The sequence below is a fragment of the Pseudopodoces humilis genome, chromosome 8 (genome assembly GCF_049639895.1).
Source record: "Pseudopodoces humilis isolate 2021_Gansu_Grassland_sample_001 chromosome 8, ASM4963989v1, whole genome shotgun sequence".
Classification (NCBI taxonomy): Eukaryota; Metazoa; Chordata; class Aves; order Passeriformes; family Paridae; genus Pseudopodoces; species Pseudopodoces humilis.
This window is the reverse complement of record NC_142207.1, coordinates 4835984-4861452: the sequence shown is the minus strand read 5'-3', so window position 1 is coordinate 4861452 and position 25469 is coordinate 4835984. Positions and strand designations below refer to the sequence as shown.

The following is a 25469-nucleotide window of genomic DNA, read 5'->3' as shown; positions in this document are numbered from 1 at the left end:
CATCCAAATTTCAGAAAACCAGGCATCTGTTCCTTAATTAAAAAAAAAATCACAGTTTATCTAAATATGCCTGTATAAAATACCTACTCAACACTTTACCTGCTTAACAGCTCCGAGAAAAAAGAGAAGAGGTTCTTTCAGCATGGCTGAAAGTCTAAAAATTCAGTCTTTGGGAGCCAAAGTGAACTGAAGAGCTTTAGAGAACTGAAGAGTGCTCACCACTCTTCACAGCACCACATCATCACATTAGAAAATTGAACTCTAGACAATAAATATTTCATGTTTCAAAGTTCTAAAAAAAACAAAAAAAACACACCCCAACCAAAAACTTCACCACAGTAATAGTTAATTTAAAATTTAGAAGGAAAAAAATTAAAAATCTCACCACAGTAATAAGTAATTTAAAGCTTAGAAGGAAAAAATAGCTTAGAAGGAAAAATGAATGACGGCCACTATATAGTAAGGTTTGAAAAATAAATTCTAGAAATACAATTTGATCCCAATCCAAATCACAGCTCCTGTAAAATATTTGCATATGTTCTTTCTTTTCATGCATCAGAATTAAAAATTTTACCTGGACAGTTTCCCTTCTGAAGAATCTGACAATTTTTTATCAGCTTTTTAGTTGAAAGTTTAATTTTGGCTGGAGAATTACTGGAAGGGGTTAATATTTCTCCATTAGAAAATGGACATAAGTAATACTCATTATTTTTATTGAATTGCTTTCTAGGTTTCTCTGGGAAAAAAAATAGTAAGCTATGTATATTTATAAAGTGTGAACTGTTCTCACCCAGGCCATGAAAAAAAAGAAAAAAAAATCTTGTGTCTATCTGCTACTTATCATAGGGAAATTGGGATAAAACTAGAAAAATTATATCCTTTAACATAACTTAGATCACCATGGTTTTCCATCTGCTTTGTGTGCTTTATCCCCTTTCCTAGAGGGAGTTTCTAACAATGAGATTTCTTCCATGAACCAGCAATCTGATGGACCCCAGCCCATTGTGCTTGCAAGGGGATGCTGTGTGGAAGCTCTTTTTAAAGTGCTGGGGTGAGAACGGAGTAATAATTGTCAATCCCATGTTTAATTATTAAATAATTCATTGTAGGTGTGTAGGAAATCTTTCTCTCCATATGCACCTAATATACAGGGCATCCAAATTTCATTTTGTGAAACAAAAGTCCCCTATTTTGAAACTACAGCTGTGCCTTGGAGATGAAGGAAGTGCCCCAGATCTGCAGGATTCAACACCAAGGGATGCTCCAGGTTTGTTCCCACCTGTGCCAGTTCAAGGTATCTGTCCTGGGGTGACTACAGTATCTCAACAACCTGCTAACATAAATAATTCTAGTCCTGTGCATAGGAGCATTCCTGTCCATGTTTAAATTCACTTACACAGACAGAATGTCAAAATTACTTACATTAATCAGATAGTTATAACAAATTCTGCTTCATTATGCACATCATGTATTTCTGCATATTTTAAAGAAGGTTGGACAGCAAATCATTTTTTTCAGGAAATATTTTTTTCCCAGCGATAAATATCCCAAGAGGACAACTTTCTCTAACCAACATTTTTCCAGAACTAAAAGTATTAAAAGATAAATGGGAATATATTAATGGCAAAAGATTTCTTCTCTAATTATGCACATTTCCAGTAAGACAGTTTTCATAATACTCCCTTAAAAGCCTGCACTATTCATATTCAGACATTTCAGGAAAAAAAAAAATAAAAGTCATGTATGTTTCTGAAAGACCTTTATGAAATCTGGCCATGCAGATTTTGCAGCCCCATATTCTTCTCTGTGCTAGTGTGCAACTGTCCCAGTTGGAACGATTTTATTGTTACAACCAAGGCTAAAGCACTGCCCTGCTCAGCTTTGTGTGTTGGGGAACACCATCCTGACTTATCTCAGATTGTAACAACAGAATGTAAAATCACTACAGAACTGATCATTGCTGCTGAGCCTTGGGAGAGCTGAGATCCAAATAGTGCCACAAAACCTAACATTTTTTCACTATTGCTCATTGTATTTAATTTCCTGGAGTCTCTGCACTATGTCACAGCCCTATTCAAGGACATTGGTTTTATTAGAGCAACCAAAATACAGATTTCATATTTCTATTACCTTTTGGCCACCTTTATAGCACTTTGAAATTCTAATTTATATAATAACATTGAAAGTTGTGACAATTTTTTATTTCAATTTTTTAAAATTTAAATTCATACTAAAACTTGCAAGAATCCAAGTACAATTTTAAAACTTTAAGGAATCGTGAAAAGACATCCCTAACATCCCTGCCACCTGCAAGGGTGGAAGTCAGACACATCCAAGAGTACATCCCATGTTTTAATATTAAATGATACCAAAGTTCAGTTATACAAGATATTTCAAGCTCTACGTAACAGATGAAAATTTTTCTCTGGTTCCTGTAAAGAGATGAGGAGACTGGAGGGGTGGGGGTTGTCAGAAATTGAGAAACAATTTAATTTTAATTGTGATCCTTTCTGTTTTGAATTCTGCTTTTTAAGTTGTCCAGGAAGCTTTTGGTTTAGCACTTGACAGCTCTAATTTGAGATCTGTGTAGCAGTTTCTCTAGAAAAACATGACTGAAAAAGCAAAGGAGACAGCCAAGGAGAGGTGTCAGGCAGAGAATTTCTGACAGAATACTGTAATTTTGATGATTTATATAAAACCCTTATTAGATTGTCATTAAGAACTAGACTCAATGATTTTTATCATGACAACACAAAACTTTTACAGAAATACTGGGTTTTTTTAAAAGAGTTATAGTGCATAAAGTGCATAAAGTTATTGCACCAGCTTAAAATATTATTTACTTTTATGTTTTGTAAATATTTAAACCCTAATGAATGGATTATTATTAATAATTCTCTTTCAAAATTCTTAATAAATAGGCAGCACTATCTAATAAAGCTTTTGAATATTTTTTAAGGGTTCTTAGCTTTTCTAAAGATTCCCGAAGCAGTGTACAATTGTGTACACAAAACTACGCTTAAAAAGGTTGCAAATACTATTTAAAGTCAATATTAAAACTTTTATACAACCATAAAGTGATACCAGTAATTAAAAAATAACATTTTTGTTGAATTAAAAGTCTGACAGAACCAAGTTATACAGAGCACCACATAAGTCAAAGTTATATATTTTATTCTTTAAAATGAAAGACCCAAAATGGTATCCCATCTCTGTTTAGTTATGGATACAGATTTTAAAATTTTATTGAAGAGGAACCTATGGAAAAAGTTATATGATAAAGAAATACCAGGAAACCTGTTGCACAGACTTGGGAAAATGAAATAATTTAAGGGATAACTTTTATGTATTTGATTTATTTACCAAGAAAAGGTACATTTAGATTAAACTCTGATTTTGCTGTGATGCTCTTTTGTCGATTAGTTTGAATAAAGACTATTTTCAAGACAGCTTTAATGCATGGATTTTCTTGCATTTATTTTGTCTTTGACAAATAAATTCTAAATAACTGGAATTATAGAAAAGGATACAATGGACATACTAGAAGACCACTCTTACCAAGAACAGCAAGATTAAGTTTCTATGGAATTTTCCAAGCACAATGTAACAAAATCAGAAGTGCTTCCTCCCCAACAATGCATTTTTGTTTCTCCATGTTAGCAATGAATATCTAGGACACTGAAAATCAAACTTCAGTGCTGAATTTGCAGTGTTCCAGCTTCTACTTTGTTTACAGTTCAGCAGAATGATAGATTAGGCAACTGCTAATAAAAGGTTTGTACTTTTCAGTGCCATGGAAATGGAAAGTACACAGCTCTGTTTCATCTTTATTTACCACTATTATAATAATCAGGGTCTTTGAAACTATATACTTATTAATCCCTTGATAATTATTTTCAACTTCATAAATGACATATTTAAACTTCATAAAAAACAACTTCATCTAATGTTAGATTCACTTCAATCTAGAATTTTGTTGGATCTTGAGATATCATGAATAACCTTGCCCTCCACAGCCTTAGAGATTAGTTTTATCTTTTCATTAATTCCTTCTTGAAGGTAATTTCAACCAGGCTACCAACACTGGACTTCAAGATATTTCACAAACTGTCCCAAACTGAAAATGTAGAATCTGTCTCAACCAGGGATCTGCCTCATAGGGATTAGAGGATTTTACTACCTTTGGCAAGGGAATGACTTTCATTAGGCTCAAACTTAACATTTTTTAACAGAACTACTGAAAGAAGCAACAAATCAGCGTCAAGGGAGTGAACTCCATTTGCTGGAGAAAAACAGCAAATTAAACAGGAATTGGGTATTTCACTCTCTCTACTGGTTTGGGGCTTCAGATGAATGTTGAAAGGAAATGTGGACCTTTGAAAAGTTGAGAAACAAAGGCTTTTTTAATATATATTTGTGAGAGAAAACAATCAAGAATGGAACACTCCTGCTCCAATTACTGTATTTATATTGCTGGACGGAGAAAATTTAAAAATCCACAACTTCACTTCTAGTGCCATGAATTGGCAAGAACATCTATACTATTCCAGCTGCTTTTCAAACACAGAAAAAAGAATTGATTAAAAGAAGCCAAGAAAAGAACTTTTGTTCCTGTAACAATCATAATAGGGAGGAAAAAAGGAGAAGCAAACCACAGGAAACTTAAATATCTAGGCAGTAAATTGTGCCTATTGTGCTAAAAATGTCATTTTTCACTAGTCTTTCTTGTTTCTCTACTATTATTGTTTTTAGTGCCATTCAGAATAATTACAGAGAAACTACAGAAACTGGTGAAATAATTTGTCTATGAGAATAGGCTCAACTTTTTGTTTTTTTTCCTAGACCAACCATCAAGGCTAATTAAAATATCTACGTCCTAATTGACATTATTTTCCTCTGGGTTTGTTTTCATGTCTGAATATTGATTTGTTCATAGAGAATACACTAATGAGATTGTTCACAGAATCACATTCAGGACTTGCATCATTTTTAACTGCTACTACTCAGAACTTGGTGAGAACCTCTTTCAAGAAATTTTTGCACATTCTTATTTTAATTCAGTTAGACATTCTACATTTCAAATCATTCATATTTTGCACAGTTTTGCTCTGTTCCAGCTGCTTTGGCTGATCTCACTTTTATCCTGCCTTAGTGAGTTATTTGGTCACTTCTCAAGGTAACATTGATGTAATCATGAATACCTTCCCAGAACTGACCACAATTATTCTGCTGCCCTCAATGATACTTGCATTTCAAATAAATACAACAACACACACGAAAAGCAAATTTTAGAGGTCATTATTAAACTCAAGTTTATATGCACAGCCAAAACTAAAGCTTGAACTTCTGCTATAGACTGAAGAGGATGTATGATAAAATCTATTTGAATAAAACAGAAGTTGTACAACAACTATGGAACTTCTTTAATTGCCTTAATACAAAAATTCAACAGAATAAAATTAAACATCCTAGAAACTGAAAGTTATTATTACTGGCAGGCTGCAATTACATGAAGGTTATAATTACTAGAAACAACTCTAAACCCATATTGATAGTAACAATTACACCTATAGGCCTACAAAATTATAACTGAGACCAAAACCTTCCAGCCTGGATGTTAAAAAAAAAATTGTTCACAGGAAGTTAACAATGTTTTTAGTTTTTCATATGTAAAATGCTGAAAATACTTAATACTGAAGAAGAAAAGGAAAAATAAATCAAAGTAGCTCATGATTTACTAGAAAAATAACTTAAATAATAAAAAAAATAAAATAAGTCACAACTTGAAATCAGCTTTATTTGCTGTTGGCTCAGTTTCTGTGCTCATTAAAAAAAAAAATGTAATTAAAGCACTAAGCAGCTAAAACCAGCTGTGGCCACTATATTAAATCAAAACAAGAGCAGGAGAAAAAGTGTAAGAAAATGGGAAAGAAGATTAAAAAATGCCTCTTCTGTTTTTTAAAACAGAAGATCTGGCAGAACAGAACAAAAACTGTTAAAAAACCAAACCCCAACAAACTTAATATCTTATAAGTAATAAAAAGGAACAATAGCAACAAAAAATATTCCAAACTTGAAGGAGTCTTCCTGAAACCAAATACTAGTATTAAAATATCAGCTCAACACAAAAATCAATAAACCCTAACAATCCACTTTAAAGAGTGAGTTCAATATTGCTAAATGATTTTCTACTAATTCATTGTACGAGATTACTGCAGTGAGCAGAATGAAGGAAGAAGCAGCTATCTGGAAGAAAATTCATTACATTACCATTATCCTTTCATGTTCTACTATCCAATTTCTATCCTTGTTAGCTAAACTGAAACCAGAGAGCAATGAAGAGATACTGGGGAAAAGAGTAATCTGTTTAAACTCTTTTTGACATGTGGTTGATGACTGAAACACCCTGAAGAATCACCAGAACAATCATTACTTGACTGATGCCACAGAAACCAGGGATCTCATCCAGCTGGACAGCACATGAACAAAGTAAAACAGCTGCCCTGGACATATTATTTTTCACTAGGTCAATAATACAGTTAACAGGCTGGATTCTGGCATTGCTTATTTCAGTAAAAATGCATCTACAGCGTGATCACTCTGCTGAAGTGCTGTTAGAGACCAAGCATCCTGCTGGGCTTTTCCTTCTGCTATAAAAATCCTCAGTAATGCAGGAAGAGTGGGAACCTAGATCACACTTTCTACAAGAGAATCAGCTGATTATCCCACAACAGGTATTGGTGTAACACACCAGAGCACCAAAAAACCCTTCAGAAGAGCTGGACTCAGATCATTGTGTTCAGGAGGTTTTTTGTGTACTGCAATGGAGAAGGAGAAGTAAATTGTCAGAAAGCCAAACCAAGAGGCAAGGTGCTCAGAAAAAATTGGGGTATCACTATTTAATTGCTGAGCAAACTGAATGATCTTTTTCTTCTTGCTGCTGAAAAGTGAAAGCCAAAGACCTGCTTAAAAAAGAAGTATTTTAATAATGGTTTCTGTAACTAAGTGGCATCACATCCTACTTCATGTCTGTGATGCCTATTTTGCTATACCTTATGCAAAGATGAAGTTAAACTATTTAATCACAACCTACTAATTATCTTGTACTTAACTAACTACCTTGTATTTCCATTTAGTGCTAGTAAGTATATAGTCAGAGAATGAAAACTTCAGAATCCATTTGGTTGGTTTGCCAAGTTTCTGATACAGTTACTGCATCTGAAAGCATTAGTGAGCTGTGGTTAGCTTTTATAAAAGGAAAAGCACATGCCTATCCCTGAAGACTGTACTTCAGTTCTGCTCTTACAAGCTTGGCTGCCCTATTTTATTCTGAAAAAAAAAATTGTCTAAAAATAGTGGGGAACTTCTGGATAAGATTCAAAAAACCCATATTATTTTCATTTAAGATGAAAAAAAAATTCTAATCTCATATGATGCATATGAAGCACTTTTTAAAAGTTAATAGATATCAAAGTGAGATGATGTGCACTCTCTTGTAAAGCTGGGAATTGAATACAAGCCAGAACATGCCCTTCACTCATTTTATCCTGAACTTTGGGAGGTACAAAGTCCCTGAAATAAAGATTTCACGAAATATGAGAAATGTAGCGCTAAAGATGTAACAAAACCACAAGCACAGATCAACTGCCTTCAGCACATTCCTAGTAAAAGATCTGCTTGAGCTGAAACTAAGAGAGTGTTCAAGGACCAAAATATATTATGATGAAAGAGTAATGGAGAACAGTTCAATATCTGAAAATGTAGAGTTAGAAAATATTAGAGATAAGATTTGTTCAGTAACACTCAAGTATTACACAAAAGAAATTCTGAGCAAACTGAGCATTATTTGTATTTCAATAGAGTTAGAAGTCTAATATACAAATAATACAGGGAGAAAATTAGGCAATTATTAATCTTTCTGTAACAATTTTACTTTGAAGAGGCTAATGAATGCAAACAAACATACAATGAGTACGTGCAGCATTTTACTTACATATCTTTGTGATCCATCATATTCACACCTCTCAATTTTTCCCAAGCTGCCATCTGAAAAGTAAAGTTTCTCCGCCCTGTGATCAATTGTGAGTCCATTTGGTGTCAGAATATCAGTGCTAATGATAACCTGGGCATTTTTGCCTGAGAGGGTGGATCTCATGATGCTTGGGAGCTGCTCATTCCAGTTAGTCCAAAACATTAAGCTGTATTAAAATCAAAATAACAAACAAAATCATAAGATACATTTTATAATTTCTCTACTAAATGAGCAACAGAGAAAAAGCAGCAAATGCCACCATAAACAATTCTGAATGGCACCTATAAATAATTGCGATAATCAATAGTGAATAAGAAAATGTAACAGCCTATAAATAAATTATACATATAAATTACAGCAGTTTCCTAGTTCATTAATTTGTATAAGAGTACAATTTTTTTCTCTTACAGATCTGTTCAATCCTGATCTTTTCTCTGTAGTAATTTCACATTAGAGAGAGATACAAGCTGTGTAATGATATAAACTTAATTCTGCTAATGTGTGTATTAGTAATATTTAACAGTGAAATCAATCTGCAGCTTCTCCCATATTAGAGCAGTGATAGAACTCTCTGCACACCCAAGGACTGGCTCAGTCAGCCCCTTGCTGCTGTTAACAATGACAGAAAATGTTTTGGACCGTGCTGCTGATGGAATTCTAATTCATAGACTGAGAACCTGCCCCTCCTCTCACTGCAATCTCCATCAGAGCTTAGGGGCTTTATTGATGGTACCTTGGTAATTGTATTTTACAGGGCAGTATAAACTTTTGATTTACATTAACAGGACATGAATTCAGACTTGGAAATACGCTCCACTACGCATACAGCTTTGTACATTTAGTTATCACAAATCAAACATAGAATTTAATATGGCAGAAATGTTCCTCAACTTCCACAAAAGACACAGACAGTTACAATGAGCAGAAAAAGCAGGCTGCCTTTCTCCTAGAATTAACAGAGGAAATTGAAGTACCTCAAATGCGTGAGATACTGAAGGGAAATAAAAATCCTCTCACTAACACAGTATTTTTGATAGTGGCGGGCAGGAACTAAAATAGAATTTTTTGCAGGTTTTTGTCCATTGTTGCATACTTTTATACAACACTGTTTTCTGTGATAAACACATGGGCCTCTATTTTGCACACAAGAAACTCAGACTTCTTTTTGTAAGTGGTTGAATAAATTTTGGATTTTTTTTTTGACTTGAGCAGTAAGAGTGACACATCTGAGAAAATGACCACTCAGTATTTTGCATTTAGCTAATTCCTATGAAAAGCAGCTTGAATTCTTTTAACATTCCATGAAAATGCAATGATTATTTGATCTGAAACATAAAAACATATAAAATGTTCAGTCTTGCTTCTGCAACTCCTTTATAAGGGCAAGACAATGAAAGATACCAACAATAAAACATGATAACTTTTATCTCCTAAAAGGAGAAGTCTAATCAGGCCTGGTGGAGTTCAGCAATATTGGTTGACTAAAATAAAGAAGTGTTGCTTGACACCGGGCAAGAATTGGGGTTTGTAGGAGAGATGTAACACCTACTTTTGGCACTCATCCAGGGCCAGCACGTGGGGATGATCATCCTCAGCCATGGTGATCACCGCCTCGCGGTTGAAGGCCCCGCGGCGCCGCTGGTCCACGGTGTGCCTGGTGATGGAGGAGGTGGTGGAGCTGGTCCAGTACAGAGTGTCCCAAGCTCTGTGGTAAGCCAGGCCCTCCACCGAGCCAACATCTGCGAGACACGGTGACAGAGAAAATCAAACTCCTGCTCACGGCACGGTTGGTTGTGCTTTCCCTCAGAGCTGATCCTGCAGACTCACAGGGTTCAGTTATATCAGCTGACTGACTCTGCAATTGTTTTTATCATTCCTGCTGTTTCTTTTTATTGCAATCAAAATCTTATAATTTTCTTCTCATAAATTTAAATTAAAACAACACAGAGGGCAAGACCACTGTTAATAACACTTATATTTATCAATTCTAACAATCATTAAACTGATATTGCCACTACAGTGTCCCCAGATAACACATTAGAAATAACAAACATTTATTCAAGACAATAATTTAACACCACCTCTCAATGTATTTTGTAGCACTGACATGTTACATTAATAGGGATCAAAGTGTCCTGCTGTTAACAACTGTATTGGCTTTTGCTAAACACCTGAAAATTACTGAAAAAATACCTACTCTGAAGGTCTCAGCACCAATACACAATTTTAATAAGCCATGACACCGCACTCATTCACTCAACACAAAAAACTGTGAGCTAGGAAAAAAAAAAATATTAAGAAGCAACTAAAACATATTTTTAATGCCCTGAAAAGATAAACTGTATTTAGTCCCAATATATAAAAGTGACAGACTGTGAGAAATAGGAATAATTATTTCCTACCACTATTTGTGAATTACTACAGAAATATCTATGTTGATAACTCCACTTATTATTTTGCTGGAAACAAATATTTTTAGACCAGAAGGTTCATGCAGCTTATTAATGAGCTACAGAAGGCAAAAATCAAGAAATATAATTAGGATTACATTGTGTTGGCTATTATGATTTACATTCAGCTTTCTGAAAGATGCAATTTTTACTATGCAAATTATATATACAGAACAAAAAGTCCCAACAAGAGTTTGACCACTTTGAAAGAGCAAACACTGAATCAAAACTTTGAGACAAATAAATCAAAACTATGAGACCAATAATGATTTATCAGTTTTTTGTATTTTTCTTGTTAAAGCATTTGGCCATCTTCTGGTGTCACATTTTGTGACAAATCTCCGGAGAAATGAAAATTACTTGTACTCAAAAAGAAGCAACAGAAAATATAAATGAGATGACAAGCCTTAAAAGGTGGTGAATATGTGTAAAAACAGTTTGCTTACCTATGAAACAGAATTTATGAAACAAACCCATGTACCTTCAGCTCACCTACAAGTAACTCAAAATATTGAAATGTCATGTGGGCTTTAGAAATCACCAACTGAAATTCAAAGATAATCAGCTTTTTCAATATTGTGACAGAGATTTCCATTAAAATATATAGGCTGAATTCAAGTTCACAACTACATACAATTCCCTAAACTAAAACAAATGTTCTTAGATGTATGATTTAACTATTAGATTTCCCTGTGTGAAATCACAGCTTGGCCTCAATGGTCCTCGTGGGTCCCTTCCAACTTGGATATTCTGTGATTCTATTAAAAAATGACAGATGTATTGACATTTTCTGACCAATTCTACACTTCATTTGTAATGAACAAACCATCAAAGCATGCATTGCTCTTCATTTGTAAGATGACAGAAAAAAATAAAAAATCATTTTCCCGGTGTAACCTCTTGAATTTCTATCAACTTTAGCTTTGTTTCCTGTCTGAATCTGACAAGAAATTTGAGAGCAAACTGATTACAGAACGTAGTCCACAACTCTTTTTAGCAGACAAAAAAGTAATGATGTTGTTCCTGTCACAGCAAGATGTGATCAACTAGAACACAACTGCAGGGATGAAAGTGCTCTTCAACACCAGATTTGTTTTTGTATGAGTAACTTCTTTACTAGAGAGGAAAACTCAATTTTCCTGCCCTTATATCGTACTGCAGTTCCATGTTTAGGCCGTGAACAGTGAGAAAAGAAGGTTTCATTCCAAGTTACTGTTTATAAAATGGGAATTTCTAAATTATTAGAAATTATTAGAAAACAGGTACAGGGAAGGTTATGGCATGTATGGAGACAAGAAAACATTTAGCACACGGGTGAAAGATGTTTTAATAAAATAAAATATACAGTTTTGCAAAAAAAAAAAACCTTTGCCATACATGCATGTGTTCTCAGGGGAGCAGAGATAAAAGAAATCAAGCTATAAAAGAACATTTCAAAGATAAAGTTTAGCTGAAAGACCTGTAGGTGACAATTGTTCAATAAACAACTGAAGCAGAAAAACTCAGAGTAAAAAAACATGCTCTTAAAAAAATAAATCAGAGAAATTTAACTGCTACAAGACAAGAAAAAATATATTAATTAAAAAGAAAAATAACTGCTGCAAACACACACCAAGTACATTTTCTTAACTCCACCAAAAGCATTAATTCTGAAGGACTTACAGCAGGCACACTCTTTTATTTGTTAACAAACTTTTAATTTTATCATGTTCTCTACTTATGGAATTGAGAACTCAACCAGTAGAGAAATGACTCATTCAATAGCTTTAGAAATCTATAAATAAGGTGATTTCAAAGTCAATGGCAGAAGATTTAGAGTGTGATACAACTTTTAGATAAATTCTTACAATGGAAAACACAAGTAACTCTGTTCTTGCTTACATGTGTTGTGAGCCGGATGTGCCAGCAGTACAGTTTTTGCTAATTTATATGTTTCTATATTTTGTTTGTTTTTTGTTTGCTTGTTTTTTTTGTTTCTTTGTTTAGTTGTTGATGACTCTCCAAATTCCTGTAAATCTTTTTGTCAGTGATAAAACAGAGACCAAGGACAGATTTATCCTAGAAATAGTCTTCAAAACTTTAGGCTGTTCCTTAAAACTAAAACATTTCAGCAACTTTATGTTTCTAAAGACAGGACACTGGAGAAGATTCCTAAGCAATGTTATGCTATATTATATATATCTGATTTGCACAGATATTATTTTATATTTACTTATTTCATACTCCCCTAAAAGAATATTCCAGAGCACATTTTTCCTTAAATTTAATTTATCATTATATACTCAGTTACTAGAAAATACATCAGAAATATGTACTCATCCTCTCTGGTGCTACGGTTGGGGGATTTAGTCCCAAAGCCACCGACAGGTTGAAAATTAGCAATTTGTTTACTCTAAGCTTCATATTTTTGCAGCATCATGTAATATTCTGAATTGGTAAAGCATAAAGAAACTGGAAATGAAAAGAATCCCATTTGTTTCACTGACATATTGAATTAAAATACTGATGGCATTAGATGCCTACAGCACTGATTAAATTTATTCTAGCCATGAAGCAACAGTTTATGATTTTCACATGAATAGCATACTTAAATGAAAAGAACATTAATACAATATGATATTAATATACAAATACTCACATTATTCACCTGCCACTGACGTTCTGAATTAAATCAGTAATGGGGTGTATAACTGATTAAATATCTACACAAGAGAATGCAACAGCCTATGATTTACAAAGGCAATGCCAGAGTGATCACATCATTACGTTGCCAAATGCTATCTATCACTTTTAGTGAAGCTAACGAAGATAGATTGCGTCCCACAGATGAGATGCAGCCTATAAATATTGCCATGCTGATCTTCATCTGACTTTCTCGGGGAACAGACAAGCAACAAATCAATAACTTAGAACATGCTCCCTTATTTTTGCAACCAGAAAATAAAAATACTAAAGGGCAAAGTTTAAATAATAGCTGAGTTTAGATATATAGATATAGATATAGATATTTCTCAATTTCCTAGTTTTTTTAACTCTTAACTTCTGTTTTAAATCTATCTAGTTAGAGTCAAAACTTTTCCAGTTGTACCGCTTCAATTACCTTGTTCCTTTAATTCCCTATTTTAACAAACTCCTTTTCTTTAACAATGCTGTAAATCAAGAACTGTCAACATGACCATTATTTTAACACTGAAAAGCCATCAAATTAATAAAATTGAGCATAAAGAGCACTATGATATCAGGACACTGATGGCTTTAAGGATCAGTATTCATTCTCTGACTCGGGTGTTGTGATTTCCCTTTCAGGATTCTGCCTGCGGGTTGTCCCAGCGGGAGGGGACCGTGGTTCCTGTCACTCTGGTTGTGTAGGATTGTGGTGACAGGTAACAGGTGGTCACCGTTTGATCTGGGGTGAAAGCAAAGCCTCAAGAGCAGAGAGGCACCTGAGGGAAAGGGTTTATTTTCACATCTCTCACTGACTGCACAATCAGAACTTTACACAATTCTCACCCTCACTTTGCTCTTCGAGTGCCAGAAAGCCTTTGCTAAACAATAGTTCTAAGACAGAACTAAGTTGATAATAAACTGCAATAACCAGTTATGACATTATTCTATTTAAGCTGAGAATTTAATTTAGTTTCAGAGCAGATGTAAAATTTGCTAAAATTATACCTATTATATAGAATGAGGAAACATCTGTACCATTCTTCCTCTATTTTGAGAAAACAAACCCATGCTATAAGCTATCCCACATAAAATGTTATTAAATGCAATAAGACAGCATGAACAAAGGCTTTGGGTTCTTCAAGGAAACAAATAACTGAAGTGAAAGACACTACAAACACCTCCATGGATGCAACCTTATTACTCCTTCAAACTTCCTGAGACAGAAGAAAGAAAGAGCATTTGTTGGGAATGATAAAAAGAACTGTAAGACCATTCTAAAAGCAGAAAAAAAACCCTTACACTTTTGTTTTTTTTTTTTTGTGGAAAGTGTAATACTGAAATCTCATATTTGCAAAATATTTTGTATCTGCCAAAACATTCAACAGATTTCATGACAAAATCTCTACCTACCTGCAATTCATTTTTTTTCCAGACAACATTCCACAAATGTTCCTTGATTATTTACCAAGGAAAACCACAACAGATATGCAAACCTGCAATCTTGTCCTTCATTATCTGAGATATAACTTACTCCTTTAATAAATTTAGGGATTCTTTAGGGTCAGAAGGAATAATGTAGTAAAGGACTACATGATACATGTACTATGATACAACACAAACTTAAGAAAGCAGGGAACTCAACAATTTAGAAAACCAATAGTATTTTGTATAACTGGAACTGTCTCAGGATGTTTCAACAAATCATTACTAGTTAGGAAGTGTTATTATGTTTGTTTAACTGCAATGTAGTTAAACAAATCCATATAAAAGAAGTTTTAAAAGCAGAAAGAAATCTGTAATGGAAAGCAAACACATAGAGGTGGAAGTGCTTTACTAGATTATTAAAAATCTCAACAGTTTTCACGGAATAAATGTTTTCCTAATTAAAGGAATGCACATGATCTTTCTATGCATTATTGTGTGCACTCTAAAAAAACCCCAAAACTCTTCACCCTTACCACTTTGAAAATAATATCATGACTACCCTAATAAGTTTTATAATGAATATGTGTAATCATACATTTTTATTGTTGCTGTTGAAAAAGAGCTATTTGAGGCATTAATGACAGAATAGCCTGGTAAAGCCTCATGATCTAATAATACTTGCTAGATCACATTACCCTTTAGAGTAAAAAAAACAAAACAAACAATAAAATTAAAGGGGTGTTCCTCTGCAGCTTTTTCCTGACAATTCACTAAACAAAATTTACCTTTTCTGCAACTAAATCACATCTGCTGATGGAAAAAAAAATATCAAATGTGTACATCAATATAAATTTAAGGGCAATGTTTAAAGTTGAATAAGCCACAAACATTGTTCATGAGGAATTAACAATCTCAAGTGCAATAGGCAGGAACACCTTTCCTCAGTAATGAATTTGGGAAAGGTCAGGACATACTAAACTAAAAGATCAGTTTAAGTCAGCTCCCATCATGAATATATTTTGGATTTTCACACCAGGAGCACCTAAACAAAGCATTAAATGTGCAGGGATACACATTTCTAAAATAAAATTTAATTTCAAAAAACTTATTATAAAATTAGTAAACTTCACCTATAATAGCAACTCACAGGTTTTACCCACTAATCTTAGTCTAGTGGAAGTCATCCCTGCCCTGGCAGGGTCTTGGAACAAAGATGATCTTAAAGGTCCCTTCCAATCAAAACATTCTGTCATTGTCTGATTCTCTAATAAGCAGCATCATACAGAAACAAATTACATTGACAAACCAGACACTTTGTTTTCCTCTAACAACATTGGCATTGTAATAATAAATATTATGTTTTACTATTTAAATATCCTAGGCTTAACAACAACCTTTCCTTTAAAAAGTGAAAATCACTGGACCTCCATTCCAACACACACAGTTACCACGAATCCCATTCATTTATGCAACGAAAAGCCGTAATATTCAAGTATTTATTTTTAACAGATTAAAAAGTTCTTTCCTGGAGAAGAAAGCTTCAAAACTAAAGGGATCTCATGCAATGTACAAAATGTAATGCTCTGTAAGAGAAATGGGAACATAAATGCCTTTTTGACAGTTAAATTGGACCCATTTAGTTGGGAAGAATAGTAGCACACATTGGAACACCTTTAAAAGATTCAGACTCTAAAAAGCCTTAAAATACATCACAAGATCTGACACTTTATGTTAGTAGTGAAAAGATTTTTGCTTTCTTTGGGCATGAGTGCCTCAGGTTCAAAACAGGAGTGTTTTTTTCACATAACATTTCCTTTTTGTGCTGTGAAAGACACTACACTGGTAAAATGTCTCAGTGCCATTGTTTACAGAGACAGGAGAAAAAACAGCTCACTGAGTGTAGCTCATCTTAATACTTTTCCCTCTTTATCATTTGTTTTTTTGTTTGTGTTTCCTGGATTTCACCTTTTTTCTGTAATTCTTAACTTGTTCATTGGTCTTCTGTCTACTGTTGTACCACTGTACTAAACCTACTGCAACATTACACTGCTTTTCTGTAGATACACTGAGACAGGCTTTGGTTAGTGAATATATTACTTCAAACTTCTCCCTGTGATAAATAAATAAAAACACCCAGAAAAACACTAATAGCCTAGAAACTGTAAATTTAACTTCTAAAAAGGCCTCTTTGTATAAACATAAGCTTTGAAACAACTTAGATCAGCCAAAAGATCATTTGTGGGAAATTAGAGGCAGGAACAAGATAAATTTTTTTGAAGTGGGAATAGGAGAGATTAACCTGATAAAGTGACTTAGAAAAAAAAGAAAGAGAAAGCCACCACTGGTTGACTGAAGGAGAGTTTAGAGGTATGAAAGAATCCCCTCAGAAAACCCTACATTGAACAAATTATAAAGGTGTTAGGGCATGGCACAGTGTGCACATCCTGGACTGGTTTATTGCTGTTGTTGACATTGTTTCTTCCTGTTGAAGACAGGACCCCACCAGGGACTCACCAGGAATCTTGGTGAGCTTTGAATCTGTTTTTAGTGAACTGGAACAAGTTAGATAAAGTTGTTTATACGCTGTAAATCTACTTTCCCTGAGCCGAAAACGTGTTAGCTAATGGGTTGTTTATGAGTTGCAAATCTGTTCAGTGAGGTGAAAATTTGTCAGATAATGGGTTGTTTATGAATTCTAAATCAATATTCAGTGAGTTGGAACTATGTTAGATAATAGCTTGCGTATGGGTTGTAAATCTGTTTTCAGTGAACTGGAAACATGTTAGATAATGGGTTGTTTCTGGGTAGTAAATCTGTTCTCAGTGAGCTAAAAACATGTTAGATAATGGGTTGCTCGTGAGTTGTAAATCTGTTTTTAGTGAGCTGGAAACCTGTTTAACAAAGAGCTCCACGTGTCTTAAGTGTTTTTAGTGTAGAAAAGATCACGGATCTATTGGATTTGAGTGGCACATCTGATTTCAGGGAGGGAGGGATCCATCTGACAATAGATCTTTTATGAGCAGATTTATGTTCAGTGAATAAAAAACCTGGGACAATACCTTGGATGTATCATATCCTATTTTCTCTATTTAAGTCAATTACTGAGTAAAGGTTCACACTATTTGTAGTAGTGTAGGCTTCAGTACAGTGAAGTGTTGTAGACTTCAAATTAATGAAGCAGAAAGAGGGTGTAGAACTGATAAAACCACACTAGGTATTTCCAATGTGGTTTTGAATATCTTCCTAATAAAGGAAAACTTCCTGCAGATGCATTCTAATAATTTTGGAGGAAAAATAGCAAAATTAATGTCAAATATGCTATTTTTCAATCCTGAAATGAAACATTAATGCTAAAATCTCTCAGCAGGATTGCACTGAATGATTTCTAGATCACAGATTCTTAGTGTGAAAATAAGAAAAAATTTGGAATTTTACATCTACCAGTGAATGAAATTAGTGCTGTCAACTGATCTTACTGCTGTTTTCTCCTTAGAGGTGGAGGCTGAACAAATACCTCCACTATATCAAGCAGCCTCATGAACTGCCTGCTGTTTACAATGAGAGAAAAATCACATGCAGACTGTGGGATGGAAGGCTACAAAAATACCAGCTGAAAAAGAATGACTCAACATAAACTGAAGATGTCTAAAACACGTGAAAGAGAGCAATAAACATATTTATGTATGCTATATCCCTTCTCACTTACAAAGAAGCATTTCTTTAGAATCATTTCTATAAAATGCCACAGTTCACATGTACATCCCAAGCACCTACAGTGAATGATTTTGCAAGGATACAAAATTTCATCTGACATTCAATTATTCAGAGTGCTGACTCTGCTAATGAAAAATGAAATCTGGCATATTAAGCTACAAGTAGAAACACTTCCTAGCAATTTCTTAAAACTATAATTCCCAGCTATGCTTTATGGGCTGTCTTTAGCTCTTGTAGAGCAACCTATTATGAAGTAATGAGGAATTCTTCATTGTTCTTTTAAAAACCAATTTTTATCTGCATTAGTGCTTCGCCAGTATTTATTTCTCCTCTTTGTCTGCTTTAAATGTTGAAAATTCCAGTGGATTTCATATAATGCTCTTAATCTCTTTTTATAAAACCAGAGTTAAAATTGTGCTTCCATGTCATCACTGCACGTTTCTGTCTCTTGTGCAGCTAAGCTCAACTCTGAATCCCTGGTTTTAATGCTTTCCTGGGAGCAACAGGAACAGCCTGACAACATTGCTTAGTTTAACATATCTCAATACAGATGTCATAAAGTCCTAAAATATAAACACCTTATATCATATATAATCACAGAATGGTTTATGTTGGAAGAGACCTTAAAAGATCATTTTATTCCATCCCCTGCCATGGGCAGGGACACCTTCCATTATCCCAGGTTGCTCCAAGCTGTGTCCAGCCGGGACTTGGATGCTTCCAGGAATCCAGGAGCAGCCACAGCTTCTCTGGGCACCCTGTGCCAGGGCCTCCCCACCCTCATAGTGAAGAATTTCTTCCTGATTTCTCATCTAAATCTGCCCTCTTTCAGTTTAAAAATATAATTATGGTTAAAATTTCATTGTTTTTTTTACTCTGTAAAGCCAAGTGATCACAACCTTTTCACTCAATAAAGTCTATTGAAATAAAAGAGGCATTTTGGGAAATATCTTTGTTTTTCACTTACTTTCAATTAGCACTTTTCTGCCAGCCCAGTTGTCTTTAATAACCTGGATGTTTCCATAGTGGGCATCGCTGAAGAATATGCGATTGGTGCCCTTGCCCTTCAGGCTGTAGTCAAAGGCCAGCGCTATCACATTTTTGAAGTACTCTGGGTTTTCATAGGGCCTCACAGGGGAATTCAGGTTGGTCTCATCTGAAAGGTGGATGCTTTTCAATATGGTCCTTCCTGAGTAGAGCAGGTAACCCTCGTGCCTGAGGCAGCTGATTCCATCCTCTGCCAGGTACCCGTGAGCGCAGGCGCAAGCTCTCCGCGCGTCCCCGCGATAAAGGCACAGCTGGTGGCACCCGCCGTTGTTCTTGGCACAGACATTGGTACCTGGGACAAAAACACAATAAAACATGTCTTTTATAAATAAAAATAAAGTTAGTTAACTCAAACAGAAATGAATTTTCATGTGCTTTGGGGTTTCTCCTCTTAAAAATTATTTGGACTGTGTTCACAAGGAAAACAAAAGGCCAAAATAGTAAATAATGCAACTTTAACCACACTGGAAAATAATTGTAAAGAATACAATTAATGAGCAAATATAATTAATGTCTTTTTCAATTTACAATGGTACATATTTTATTAATAGAAAAAGATAAAATGGGTTATTCTTTCAAAACCAGCTGAAGACTTAGAAAATGTTTCAAGTGCTTTGAGCTTTAGTTTGTTTTTTTTTTTTTTAAAACACCTGTTACTGGCAAAAAAATCAAATTTAGCTACCATCAGAGTACAGTACTGCTTTAAGACATTTTCTACCAAATTAAATATTCATGTGTTGACTGGTAAAATACTGCATGAATTCAGTTCCCTGTTTTTAATGAAGACATTTTCCTAACATTTTGTTCTAATTTAATTTTAAACCTGACTTCAAAAACTTACTCTCTGACGATTGCACACCATTAAGGAATCACTGTCAAATTAGTAACTACACTTGTTGCAAGTAATATTTAAAATAACGGTAATCATCAGTAATTGGGAGCTATTTGTCATTTTCTTTTTTATTTTGGACTATCTATGAATTACTATTATAGCTATTTGAGATAATTCAATTTCTGTTTCTGACAGCCCTTTCCACCTACCAACTCAGCTTTTTCAGAATAGTAATTTTCCCATTTCTGAAAGTTTTCTACAAAATGAAGGTAAATAAAACATTTTAATAGAATGTTTTCATGTAAAAAACTGTAATTGTTGGGGAAGATGTAGTCTGAAAGTACTGTGGATTGAATTCTTTAACTGATACATTTCAAACTGAAAATCCTTGTAAGAAAAAATCATGGCAAATGAGACATGTTCTTTAAAGCCGAAATATTTAATTTTGTTGTCCTAGGAAAAATTGCATGAGGTAGTCCTCTGGAGTTATGTAAAACATTTGGAGATTCAGCTGTACACATATTTACATCCTGTTTGCTTAAAAGACACTTTACAAGTTTTATTAGGCTAGAAAAGTTAATATCTGTTTGGAAGGATAACAGGTCGAGAAGAAAAAGAGAAAATATACAAAATAGATCCTCAAGCTTCAAAAATCTCTTGGAAAACTTCAATGCTTCCATGGTTCACCAGCTGTAAAGATCTTTAAAAATGGCCAGCTCTGAAGCCAGGGTAGTCTGGGAATGTCCTTGCACACCTGTAAAACTGCACTGAAGGATGGGAATCTTTGCGAGTCCCACTGCAGATGGGATTCATAAGAAAGGGTAAAACAGGTGTTTGAAAAAAAAGTGTTAATCACAATCAGCACAGCTCATCGGGGCGTTGGGGTTTTTTTTATTATTTTTATTTGGGGGGTTTGTTTTAATAACAGAAGTCAGGAAAGAATTTAATTACATTGGGTTTTTTTTAAACAGTTAACTACTTCTAGTTCAATAAACTTTAAAAATATATATATATGATAGTGTGAGATAGAAAAACATTCCAAAAACATTTTTCACCTGTTTTTTCCCTTTTGTCCTTCTGGCTCACTGACTTCCCCTCCCAATGACATTAACCATTTGTACCCTAGTAAAATTTGAAAAATGTATTAAAAAATCATTCAGGTATGTTTTTCAAACTAACATCAGTAGATTTTTAGCCTCAGTAACCATTTCTCCTATTCCTTATGTGATCAAGTCTATAAATCCATCAATCAAAATTACACATAAAGAAGCATTGTTTTATCCCACTGTTCTATTTTCCTCATTCTATAATATAAAGCCCTTCCAAGCCAGCAGACATTAACAATTTCTAGCCTAGTTAAAAGAACTGGATTTTAGTGTGGGTTTACTTTTATCCACAAAACATGATGCTCTGAAATTGCATGCAAAAATCCATAGTAAAATTATTATGCATATATGTTTGCAACTTATTTTTTCTCAAAAATATTTAGAATTTTTAAAAGAGAGTTTTATTAATTCATAAATAGGTTTCTTTTCAAAATGAAGATTTATTTAACATGTCATATTTAATGCAGTTTTTTAGAGGAGGTTTATGTAGAAGAAACAGAATCTTGGATATATAATGCTGTGATTAAAGCAAATTTTGAGTGCTACCACCATTAGAAATATATTTGTATTAAAAACTATATATATATAATCATGTTAACATTATTTCTTTTCCTCTCTTTTTGAGTATATTTCTAGAAAAGTTTGTCTGGATTACCTGGTAGCAGTTTTTTCTGAGGAAATCATCATAGTTTTTGACACATATATAACCAATTTTCCTCAGTAAAATAAGTTTTTCAAGGTCTTGTCAAAACCAGAAATTTGGAAGTAAAAAGACAGTTAAAGAGCAAGATTATTCTTAGGTAGTGGAGAATAAAGTTTAACCATCAGGGGTCTATAATAACTTTTGTCTCTTGAGTTTGCTAAACTAATTGAATATAACAGAAATCTGATTATTTACAAGGTCTCTTTCCACAGAAGGAACAAAAAACCAAAACAAAACCAAACAAAAAACAAACCCAAGCAATGTCAGCAAATACATATCAAGATACAGAAGATAGGAATTTCTAATAAGAAAAAAATTCTGGTTTGCTTTCCAGTAGAAATCTGAAACTGCCTGAAATTACTGCTCTGTAAAGCACAGGTCAAGGTCTCTCAATCCTGAGACTGTCTTTTAAGAAAAACAAAACAAAAACCGCCAAACTGGAATGATAGGAAGTGTTTTGATTTTAGCTTTTCTTTTTGAAACACCCCAAAAAATTTTAGTAGGATTTGTACTATATGTTTTCTTTAGTACATTAATTTTAGCTTAAAAAAAAAAAACTTCAAGAGTGAAAAGTGGTGATAAAATCATTGATTACTTAATTTTTGGTATGCTTTAATATACAGAAAAAGTAGCAGGTGATATTAAAACAATCAATAGCATCCTTAAGAACAGCCAACCTTTCTCTCGTGCTCTATTAAAGACTTTCACTTCCTTCAGGTTTATTCCAAGGCCAGTCCTCATGGTCACAGCATCCGTGGCCTCATTCTTGTGGCCTCTTCTAATAGAGCCATTTGCATGTGCTCTGCCAAAAAAGTTGAAGATGTCTCATCAACAATCCTCAACTAATTCACACGGAACAAATGACTGAAGAGCAGTGGAGAGTTCACTTTACAGGAGGTGGAGGAGCCTGTTCTCATCTACAGCACTGAGGCACTTTTTATCTTTCAGAACTCCCTCTCCTTGGAATCTGCGCGGGATTCCGCGATCCCGCCTGCGACCTTGCTAAGGAACAGCTAATCCTACAAAGGTGAGGCACCTGGCACCGAAATAACGTTTTGAGATTTAAAATACTTATGAAAAATAAATTACCTGTCAGACCAGTAGATGTAAGCTCCGAACACAGCAACTGAAAACATATCCACATTGCTCCCTGACAGCACAATCTCCCGATTCCCTCCACTCTCAAGGTCAATCCTTTCTATCTTGTCCGTACGAGCATCACACCAATACAATTTATTTTCCTAAAGATTAATTTCAAAGGAAACGTCAACAGGCTTGTCCAAGTATTTAATTAAGAGTTATTAAGATTACATCAAGGTGGAACACCAGCTGGCTTTAACGAAACATAACAAATGCTTCACATCTTAAGGTATGTAGGAGGACAGAGGAACCAACCTCATAATCGATGGAAATCCCATTAGGCCATGCAATACCCAGGCTCACAAGGACGACCTTCTCAGAGCCATCCAAGCGTGCTCTGCCTATGCAAGGGGTCTGTCCCCACTCTGTCCAAAATAAATACCTAGAATGTTGTAGAAATCACCAATTAAAATTGCAAACAAAATGCACTATTACCATTAAATGGATATCTAAAACACACATGGTGCTCATGTCTCTAAATAGTCTTAAGAAATTAAATGCATTATAATACTTGCTTATTGGAGACTTTGTTAAGACTTTGTTTTCAAATTATATATATGAAGAAGTTCTTAAAATTGTATTCCATTAGTCCACATGAAATTGTATTCCTTAAGGAATTCAGCTTTGTGGTTGGAAAAAAAAAACAACCAAAAAGTAAAGAAAATAAAAATAAATTCTGGAATAGCAGCTCTTGCATCTATCACTAAAAAATGCTGTGATAATAAAAGGGATGCCTAATTTAAAAATGTTTCAGATATGAAAGTAGTGAGAAGCACTGTGGGAAATGGTAGAGCGACAGGACTTTGAGAAGAAAATATTTTTCACATTCTGCCAAATGCCTAATGGGAACAATCTGAATCTTACTTATTTCATCTTCCTGTGTACTCACTGCCACATCATTCATTTGGGATAAGATGCTTTGTCAAACTTCTACCTTGATAAACTTCTCAGTCTGTTGCTTCAGGTATACCAAAATGAGGCCAAAAAATCTACAGAGCAGTTCCTTTATGAACACTAACCTATGGATAACCTATGGAGCAGCTGTGTGGGAATATCTATGTGTCCACATATATAAACATATTTATGTATATCAGTGTTAAAATATATTATAAACACACAAATTAACATATACTCCGAGGAAGAAATATCTCATATAACAATTGAGGCCTAAAATATGACTAATGGCCTAAAGAGAAGGAAAACAAATATTCATAGAACACAAAAATTTTTTTTAGTAACATGATGTACATAAATTGAACAGAGCACACAAAACCATTCTCCAATGCTTTCATCTGTGTGGAATGTATGTGTTAGTTGGTTTTTAAAGAATACAAAATCTTCTGGGCATTACTAAACATTTTTCCTATGGCTGGTGACATCATTACACCAATCTGCTGTTGAGCAGCTGTATTTGACTAGATGACTACAGATACGTGAAATAATGAGGAAAAATAATGTGATAAGGGTGAGAAAAATATGAATCCTATAATTTGCTCATCAAATTCAGCTTCTGAAACGACCCACTTTGGCTCTCATTGTGGAGGTTTCTGGCTCCAGTAAAAATGAATCTGTTCTCACAGTTCTTGATATAACAATACCATTTATACAAATGAAAAAACTCATGCAGACTAGGAAACGGAACTGCATCATGACTTAAATTAAAAATAAGTTGAGGAATGCCAAAATAGGCAGTATTAATCAGCTGAACAGCCACTACATAAGTTTAATGAAATTTTAGCCAGATTATTAACAGCACCTCTAAACAGAACTGAAATTGCTTTCAGGCCTCTGGTCAGAGATCAGAGAGTTACTTGAGACTTTCTTAATACAGGATATGAACTAAATGTTGACCACAGGAAAACAGACATTCAATATACTCAAACATTCCATAAACCAGCCCATAATTAGCAGGTTAGATTAATCTAAAAATTCTCCACAGAAAATCATAAACAGCTGCCAAAAATGTGGATAAATACACCTTATGGGGGACAAAGACACCCTTCTGTAGGGCTACACATGCCTCACTTTTTCTTCAGAGACAATAAATAATGTCTCCAACCAGCTGAATGCTGCCTGCTTCCCATCTTGGCATAACTTGGCAGATTCAACGAGTTCTAATAACTGCTATTTTCTTCTCTACTCTTACAGCTGTCAGCTCCAGCTTCCTGACAAATGCAGAATGTGAAATCAAGGCAAGGGGAGGGAAGAACACCTTTGAAAGTTTTACCTTGAAAAAGGGGAAGAGATTTAATAATAATGCAGAGAGCAAAAAGGTTTTAATCTTTGCACAGAAAGGGGGCCCTGTACTTCTCTAGCAAAACACTGCTGTTTCTCCTGTTTTTCCTGGAGGAAC

At 34.3% G+C, this 25469-nt stretch overlaps 1 protein-coding gene across 1 annotated transcript in view; it reads right to left on the bottom strand.

Annotated features, from left to right (window-relative positions):
- LRP1B (LDL receptor related protein 1B) overlaps positions 1 to 25469 on the bottom strand; it is a 714787-nt gene that overhangs the window by 120561 nt on the left and 568757 nt on the right. Inside the window, exons 40-45 of the mRNA XM_088058617.1 lie at positions 23372 to 23498; positions 23066 to 23217; positions 22654 to 22778; positions 19256 to 19627; positions 9582 to 9771; positions 7994 to 8198 (exon numbers count right to left, since the gene is read on the bottom strand). Coding sequence (XP_087914743.1) covers positions 7994 to 8198; positions 9582 to 9771; positions 19256 to 19627; positions 22654 to 22778; positions 23066 to 23217; positions 23372 to 23498 — 1171 coding nt within the window. The remainder of the gene's footprint in view (positions 1 to 7993; positions 8199 to 9581; positions 9772 to 19255; positions 19628 to 22653; positions 22779 to 23065; positions 23218 to 23371; positions 23499 to 25469) is intronic.